Source organism: Babylonia areolata, chromosome 31, assembly GCF_041734735.1.
Source record: "Babylonia areolata isolate BAREFJ2019XMU chromosome 31, ASM4173473v1, whole genome shotgun sequence".
Lineage (NCBI taxonomy): Eukaryota > Metazoa > Mollusca > Gastropoda > Neogastropoda > Buccinidae > Babylonia > Babylonia areolata.
Genome location: NC_134906.1, coordinates 28444808 through 28454807, shown reverse-complemented (window position 1 = coordinate 28454807; position 10000 = coordinate 28444808). Strand labels below are relative to the sequence as shown.

General features: G+C 46.5%; 1 protein-coding gene across 1 annotated transcript in view; it reads right to left on the bottom strand.

Moving 5' to 3' along the window:
* The window catches only part of LOC143275831 (protein-associating with the carboxyl-terminal domain of ezrin-like), a 28531-nt gene that overhangs the window by 15880 nt on the left and 2651 nt on the right, over positions 1 to 10000 (bottom strand). The window contains exons 2-6 of the mRNA XM_076580115.1: positions 9502 to 9738; positions 6875 to 7060; positions 5713 to 5883; positions 5077 to 5176; positions 2330 to 2432 (exon numbers count right to left, since the gene is read on the bottom strand). Coding sequence (XP_076436230.1) covers positions 2330 to 2432; positions 5077 to 5176; positions 5713 to 5883; positions 6875 to 7060; positions 9502 to 9675 — 734 coding nt within the window. The 5' untranslated portion in view covers positions 9676 to 9738. The remainder of the gene's footprint in view (positions 1 to 2329; positions 2433 to 5076; positions 5177 to 5712; positions 5884 to 6874; positions 7061 to 9501; positions 9739 to 10000) is intronic.

The following is a 10000-nucleotide window of genomic DNA, read 5'->3' as shown; positions in this document are numbered from 1 at the left end:
AATTTAATAAAAATAATAATAATAATGGTATTTATATAGCCCTGAATCTTGTGCATAGATAAATCAAAGCGCTTTCGCACCAGTCATTCACACGCATGCATAACTGGAGAAACTGGAGAAACTGAAGACAAGGAAGAGGCAGAGGAGGGAGGCTACTTTGGGAAGAGGTGGGTTTTAAGGCCAGGCTTGAAAGAGCTGAGTGTGGAGACTTGATGAAGTGAAAGAGGAAGTTCATTCCAAATGCAAGGTCCAGAGACAGAGAAAGAACGGCTTGGTACAGTTGGCGTTCTAAACCAAACTGTTTACGGATTCTGGAAGCATGAAAATGAAGCTTTGACAGATTAAATCAACAAATTTCCATCAGTTTTTACTGTTCTAGTGAACAACACTGGGTTTTTTCTGCAGTGGTCTCATGTATTACTGGTCAAGGGGATTGTAGCAGGCATGAAGCTGTGGACTGCAATGAGTTAAAGCCTGTGGTACAGAACTCAAAGTAATGTTAAATGATTGATCAGGGTATTGTAGCAGGCATGAAGCTGTGGACTGCAATGAGTTAAAGCCTGTGGTACAGAACTCAAAGTAATGTTAAATGATTGATCAGGGTATTGTAGCAGGCATGAAGCTGTGGACTGCAATGAGTTAAAGCCTGTGGTAAAGAACTCAAAGTAATGTTAAATGATTGATTGTAGCAGGCATGAAGCTGTGGACTGCAATGAGTTAAAGCCTGTGGTACAGAACTCAAAGTAATGTTAAATGACTGATCAAAACAATGACAGCAAGACCACATGAGACAAAAAAACAAACAAACATGGCAATGATAGAGCTATCTTTTCAAGATGTTGAAATGCGAAAGGACAGAGAGAGAGAGACAGACAGAAACAGAGCGAGAGAGACAGAGAGAGAAACAGAGAGAGAGAGAAAAACACTCCTCAATGGCACAAGCAAGCACATGTGTACCGACACACACATTCATTCGCAAATATTTTCACAAATTCACACCTACATACATGTATGCACAAGCAAAAATGCACACACATTCACATACGAATTCACACAAATATCCACAAGCATTCTACACACATACACATATACACAAAAACCGACCCCCACCCCAAAACATAATAGCATACATCACAATACAACACAATACAATATAAAAAAACAACAAAAAAACAATATGACAGAATACAATACAGTCCAATATAACACAGCACAACACAACACAACAAATACAACACTGCAACACAACACAAAGCGTACAACACAAAACAGCACAACACAATTCAGTGAAACACAACAGAACACAATATATCATAAAACTTAGTACAATACAAACAACATAACAGTGGAGTAAAATACACGACAATATGATGCAATGAAATGCAACACAACCCAACACAATACAGTGCAGTACAATAACATGCAATGTAGTACAATGCACCACAATACAACACAACACAGCACAATACAGTGCAGTACAATAACATGCAATGTAGTACAATGCACCACAATACAACACAACACAGCACAATACAGTGCAGTACAATAACATGCAATGTAGTACAATGCACCACAATACAACACAACCCAGCACAATACAGTGCAGTACAATAACATGCAATGTAGTACAATGCACCACAATACAACACAACACAGCACAATACAATACAACACAACACAACACAACACAACACAACACAGCACAACACAACACAACACAGCACAGCACAGCACAGCACAGCACAACACAACACAACACAGCACAGCACAACACAGCACAATACAACACAGCACAATACAACACAGCACAGCACAGCACAACACAGCACAATACAACACAGCACAGCACAATACAACACAGCACAGCACAGCACAATACAACACAGCACAACACAACACAGCACAACACAGCACAACACAACACAGCACAGCACAACAAACTAAAGCACAACACAACACGACACAGCACAACGCAACACAACACAACACAACGCAACGCAACGCAACGCAACACAGCACAACACAGCACAACGCAACACAGCACAACACAACACAACACAACACAGCACAACACAGCACAACAAACTAAAACACAACAGAACACAGCACAACACAACAGCACAACAAACTCAAACACAACAGAACACAGCACAGCACAACACAGCACAACAGAACACAGCACAACACAACAGAACACAGCACAGCACAACACAGCACAGCACAATACAACACAGCACAATACAACACAGCACAGCATAGCACAGCACAACACAACAGCACAACAAACTAAAACACAACAGAACACAGCACAACACAACACAAGACTCACTGGAAGAGGCAGTCGTTCTTCAGTTCCAAGGCCCGGGGTCTGTGGGTTGGGTCAGCAGACAGGCAGGCTGCTATCTTCTGCTCAAAACTCTCCTTGAAATCCCCTGAGGACCAACACACACACGGTGTTTTAAAAACACTGAAGTTATGTCTGATAATAATAAGCTGCATTTACCTCTTCGTCCCCTGAAAACCAACATGCACACAGTGTTTTAAGAACACTGAAGTTATGTCTGATAATAATAACCTGCATTTACCTCTTCATGCCCTGAAAACCAACACACACATGGTGTTTTAAGAACGCTGAAGTTATGTCTCCATTTACCTCTTCGTCCCCTGAAAACCAACATGCACACAGTGTTTTAAGAAACACTGAAGTTATGATAATGCTGTGTTGCATTTTCCTCTCCACTGCTCTCTGGGGTACAGTCATATGCAAACACCCATGCACATACACACACATCCACACACACACATCCACACACACACACACATCGATCTGCACAAACAATCTCAACACACAAACATGCACGCCCACACACACAAATACAGAACACACATATACACCATCCACCCATGCCCACATATACACACACCCTACACACACATACACCGAGCAGTTACACATGCATGCACCCACCCTTCCACGCACATACCACACACACATACCCATTCACAATACACATAAACATACCCTTCCCCACCCCTAACCGTCTCTCCCCTCACACACACACACACACACACACACACACACCAACCCACACATCCACCCACAATACACATAAACATACCCTCCCACACCCCCTAACCGTCTCTCCCCTCTCTCTCACACACACACACACACACCAACCCACACATCCACCCACAATACACATAAACACGTGCACACATACACACACACACACACACAATACACATGAACACACACTATCATCCTCCTCATCCAACCGTCCCTCCCCACACACACCACACCCATCCACAACCACAGTACACATGAACACACCATCTCCCACACACACCACACCCATCCACAACCACAGTACACATGAACACACCATCTCCCACACACACCACACCCATCCACAACCACAGTACACATGAACACACCATCTCCAACACACCACACCCATCCACAACCACAGTACACATGAACACACCATCTCCCACACACACCACACCCATCCACAACCACAGTACACATGAACACACCATCTCCCACACACACCACACCCATCCACAACCACAGTACACATGAACACACCATCTCCCACACACACCACACCCATCCACAACCACAGTACACATGAACACACCATCTCCCACACACACCACACCCATCCACAACCACAGTACACATGAACACACCATCTCCCACACACACCACACCCATCCACAACCACAGTACACATGAACACACCATCTCCAACACACCACACCCATCCACAACCACAGTACACATGAACACACCATCTCCCACACAAAACACACCCTCACCCTTCCCCCTACCCCTCCCTCATGCCGCCCCCCCCCCCGGCCCCCCTCCCACACACACACATTCCACACACAACACACAACACACACCACACACCCATACACACACACCTTCCCCTACACACAACACACGCACAACACAAAACACACACATACACCAACCCACCCCACCCCACCCCCCCCCCCCACACACACACACACATCACACCCTCACACCCACACACACACACACACCAGACCCCCACACACACCACACCACACACACACAACACACACCAAATACACACAACATCCCCCCCCCAACACCCACACACACTACACCCTCCACCCTCACACACACCAACACACACACCACATCCTCACACACACAGACACACACACACACACACACACACCTAGCTCCAACAGCTATTCTGACAGTTGTTCACACACACCAACACACACACCACATCCTCACACACACACACACACCTAGCTCCGACAGCTATTCTGACAGTTGTTCACACACACCAACACACACACCACATCCTCACACACACACACACACACACACACACCTAGCTCTGACAGCTGTTCTGACAGTTGTTCACACACACACCAACACACACACCACATCCTCACACACACACACACACACACACACACACACACACACACACACATACACACACACACACACACACACCTAGCTCCGACAGCTGTTCTGTCAGTTGTTCACACACACCAACACACACACCACATCCTCACACACACACACACACACGCACGCACGCACACACACACACACACACACACACACACCTAGCTCCGACAGCTGTTCTGATAGTTGTTCACACACACACCAACACACACACCACATCCTCACACACACACACACACCACATCCTCACACACACACACACACCACATCCTCACACACACACACACACCTAGCTCCGACAGCTGTTCTGACAGTTGTTCACACGCACACCAACACACACACCACATCCTCACACACACACACACACACACACACACACACACACACACCTAGCTCCGACAGCTGTTCTGTCACTTGTTCACACACACCAACACACACACCACATCCTCACACACACACACACACACACACACACACGCACGCACGCACGCGCGCACACACACACACACACACACACACACACACACCTAGCTCCGACAGCTGTTCTGATAGTTGTTCACACACACACCAACACACACACCACATCCTCACACACACACACACACACACACACACACCTAGCTCCGACAGCTGTTCTGTCAGTTGTTCACACAGGACGCCCACAGCGAACATGTCTCTGGCGTGTCCCTGATCCTTCTTGGCGTCCACTTGGCCTTGCTGCACACACAATACAACACAGCTTTCTGGTCATGGAAACACAGATACACGCACACGCACACACACTCACATGCACACGCTCACACTCATCCATCTTATAACACTTCTAGTGAATAGACGTTAAACTGAAGATCTCGCACACACTGAAACACACTCTCTATCCCTCTACCCACACACAACACACACTATCTCCCTACACACACACACACACTCTCTCTCTCTCTCTCCCTACCCACAAACACACACACACACACAAACACACACACACTCTCTCTATCTCCCTACCCCCCCCCCCCACACACACACTCTCTCTATATATATATCTCCCCTACCCACACACACACACACACACACACAAACACACTCTCTCTCTCTCTCTCTATCTCCCTACCCCCCCCCCCACACACACACACACTCTCTCTCTCCCTCTCTCTCTGTCTCTCTCTCTCTCTCTGTCTCTCTCTATGTCTCTCTCTCCCCCCTTCAAAAGGGCATCATAACACAGAGTGGACAATAAAAAAACAAGTCATCATCACCTTTTCTTCAGGCGGCAGAGCATCCTGGTCACGGAAGGCCCGACAGGCGTCCAGGTAATCCGCAGTGGCGTCGTGGAAGGGGCAGGCATGCTGCAGCTCCCCCAGCTTCCAGCTCCCGTCCTTGCTGACGAAGATGGCCGACACGCTGACGTTGTTGTGAGTCACCCCCGCCTGAAACACCAACATTTTTGCAAATGTCTGAATACTCTTTTGGGGGTTAAAAGACGTGTGTGTTTTCACAGCTTCTATGTGTGTGTGTTACTCAGGTTTCAAAAACCGCTGCCAAAATGCGCGTATCCAGGGAGGCTATTGTATCATGGATCAGGCGTCATGAGTATAACACCGTGTCAACTGCCTTGGAAACAAGCTATACAAGTAAAACACTGTGTCAACTACCTGGGAAACAAGCTATACATGTTACTCGTGTCGTTGAGAAACCAGCTGCACATTAAATTTTCTTCATTTCATTGTCAGCTACAGTTTCTGTTTATTTTGTTGTAATGTTTTCCAAATCGACTGGACGCTCAGTTCGATTTTCCAGTCCAACTTGGGAGAAAGGGCGAGAGCGGGATTCTTCTTCTTCTTCTGCGTTCACTCGTATGCACACGAGTGGGCTTTTATGTGTATGACCGTTTTTACCCCGCCATGTAGGCAGCCATACTCCGTTTTCGGGGGTGTGCATGCTGGGTATGTTCTTGTTTCCATAACCCACCGAACGCTGACATGGATTACAGGATCTTTAACGTGCGAATTTGACCTTCTGCTTGCATAATTATACACACGAAGGGGGTTCAGGCACTAGCAGGTCTGCACATATGTTGACCTGGGAGATCGTAAAAATCTCCACCCTTTACCCACCAGGCGCTGTCACCGTGATCCGAACCCGGGACCCTCAGATTGACAGTCCAACGCTTTAACCACTCGGCTATTGCGCCCGTCGAGAGCGGGATTCGAACCAACACACTCACCAACTCTGTATTGGCAGACTAGCGTCTTAACCATTCTGCCACGGTTAACAGATGCAGTGTAGTGTATATGGATTTGTCCAAACCCAGTGACGCCTCCTTGAGGAACTGAAAACTGAAACTGAAACTCCTCAACCACGCCCCCTCCCCCCCCCCCCCCCCCCCAATGCCCTCCCCAATAAAAGCACACCCCTCACCTTTTCATGCAGAAACGTCACAGCTTCCAGGATGTCTCCTAGACCTGAACACAACTCCAAAGGCGACAGTTTGTCCAGGACCACAGCCAGGGGCGTGGCTTGCTCCGTCACCAGGAAATGGCCGTCAGACGACTTCCCGGCACCGATGTAGCGGAGAATGCTGGGGTGTCTCAACATCTTCAGACTCTGGAAGAGGATACAGTTGTTTTTTTGTTTTTGTGTGTGTGTGTGTGTGTGTGTGTGTGTATGTGTGTCGTTCTTGGACTGCAACTCCCATGTTCACTAGTATACAAGAGTGGGCTTTTAGGTGTATGGGTGTAGGGTGTGTTTTGTGCCTTCTTCCTGCCATTATTCCTCACTGCAATTTGTAGTATTGTACTGGTGTACATAGTCTGTTTTTCTACTTCCATGTCCTCATGTGCTCTTGTATTGTCTCAAATGAGGCGCTTAGCACCCATAATATGGGGAGTTTGCACCATATGAGTACAATTCATTCTTCTTATTCTCATTATTGCAATAGCCAAATGGTTAAAGCGCTGGACTTTCAATCTGAGGGTCCTGGGTTTGAATCTCGGTGCACCTGGTGGGTAAAGGGTGAAGATTTTTCCGATCTCCCAGGTCAACATATGTGCAGACCTGCTAGTGCCTGAACCCCCTTCGTGTGTATGCGCACGCAGAAGATCAAATACGCACGTTAAAGATCCTGTAATCCATGTCAGCGTTCGGTGGGTTATGGAAACAAGAATATACCCAGCATGCACACCCCCGAAAACGGAGTATGGCTGCCTACATGGTGGGGTAAATAAATTAAAAAAAAACGGTCATACACGTAAAATGTTACATGTCTGTCTGAGTGTGTATGTGTAAGTGTGTGCGTCTGAAATCTGATTGAATGACACAGGAAACGAATGATGAGCGCCCAGTGGCAGCCGTCAGTCGGCTCTACCCAGGTAGGCAGCCTGTGGTGCAAATGTCCCCGTGTATGTAAAGCGCTTAGAGCTTGGTCTCTGACCGAGGATAGGCGCTATATAAGTATCCACATCAATTACCCCCACCATGCAGGCAGTCATTCTCCATTTTCGGTGCATGCCAGGTATGTTCTTGTTTCCATAACCCACCAAATGCTGACATGGATTACAGGGTCTTTAACATGTATGTTTCATCTTCTGCAAGCACATGCATACACGAAGGGTATTCAGGCACTAGCAGTGTTTGCACATCTCTTGACCTGGGAGACTGGAAAAATCTCCACCCTTTACCCACCAGAGTGCCAAAACCAGGATTCAAACCCGGGACCCTCAGGCTGTAAAGCCCAACGTTCTAACCATTCGGCTGATACATCCATCAGGAGAAAATACCAGTGAAGGACAGTTTGAATGACAAACTGCCTGCTCAACTGGTTGAGCACCAAACGTGCTGTCTTCTATGCACATGCATACACACACAGTGACACACACACACACACACACACACACACACACACACACCACACACACACACACACACACACACAGAAATGAATGAATAAATGAGTCAGTGGGTGAGTGAATGAGTGAGTGAGTGAGAAAGTGAGTGAGTGATTCAGTGAGTCAGTAAGTAAGTGAGTCAATGAGTGAGTGAGTGAGTGAGAGAGTGAGTGAAAAACACACAAGACAAAAGAAAAAAGAAAAGAAAAAAAAACATAGCCAGCTTAGTCAGCTGCTTGATGATGTGCCTATAGCAACAAGAACAACAACAAACACAGCAGAAGAACAAGAACAAGAACAAGAAGAAAAAGAAGAAGAGGAAGAAGAACAAGAACAAGAACAAGAAGAACAAGAACAAGAACAAGAGAAGCACAAGAACAAGAAAAAGCCATACCTCAGCCAGCTGCTGATCATGTGCCAGTACCAAAATGAACAAAAACAACCAGAACAAGAAAAGAAGAAGAAGACGAACAAGAAGAGATGAACAAGAAGGAGGAGGAGTAAGTGAAGAAGCAACACGAGCAAAGAAAGAAGTGGTAAAGAGTAGGGTAAAGAAGAACAGAAAGAAGAACAAGAAGAAGAAGAAGATGATGATGAAAAAGAAAAAGACAAAAAAAACAACAACAAAAACAAGAACAAGAAAATATATTATGTACAAACAGGAGGAGGAGAAGGAGAAGAAGAAGAAGAACAACAACAACAACAACAACAACAAACCACACCACAGCCAGCTGCTGGATCATGTCCTTGTAAGAAGACGACAACAACCAAGAACAAGAATAAGGAGAAGAAGAACAAGGACAAGAAAATATATTATATATAAACAGGAGAAGGAGAAGAAGACGAAGAACAACAACAACAAACCATACCACAGCCAGCTGCTGGATCATGTCATTGTAAGACGACGACAACAACCAAGAACAAGAATAAGGCGAAGAAGAACAAAAACAATAAGAAGAAGAAGAAGAACAACAACAACAACAACAATTAAAAGAACAACACCAAAAAGAACCCCAACCTTAGCCAGCTGCTGGATCATGTCCTTGTAAGAAGACGACAACAACCAAGAACAAGAATAAGGCGAAGAAGAACAAAAACAATAAGAAGAAGAACAACAACAACAACAACAATTAAAAGAACAACACCAAAAAGAACCCCAACCTTAGCCAGCTGCTGGATCATGTCCTTGTACTTGCGCTCGTTTTTGCAGGGCTGGAAGACGGTGATGGGTCGGCTGTCTTGGAGCTCCGCATGCTGCAGGTCCCAGTCCAGTCCCGCCGCCAGAACCTCCTCCCCCCACTCACACCCCTCCAGCACACTGTTCTCCGCCCCCATCCTCCTCCTCCCTTCAGCTGCAGCCGGGGCTCTGTTGTTGTTCCGGAGTCCTCCTGGTCACTCCTAAGGAGGAAGGCGGCAGAATGGTTAAGACACTCGGCTGCCAATACAGAGAGTCCATGAGGGTGTGGGTTCGAATCCCCCTCTTGCCCTTTTTCCTTCCAAGTTTGACTGGGAAATCAAACTGAGTGTCTAGTCTTTCGGATGAGATGTTAACTCACTCAGTACGGCCAGTCCTCTCTTCTCCTCTACACAGACTCTTCGGATGTCCAGTGGGTGTCTGAATGACCCAACCTTTAGCTTCCGTCGTAAGAATTGTGGTATT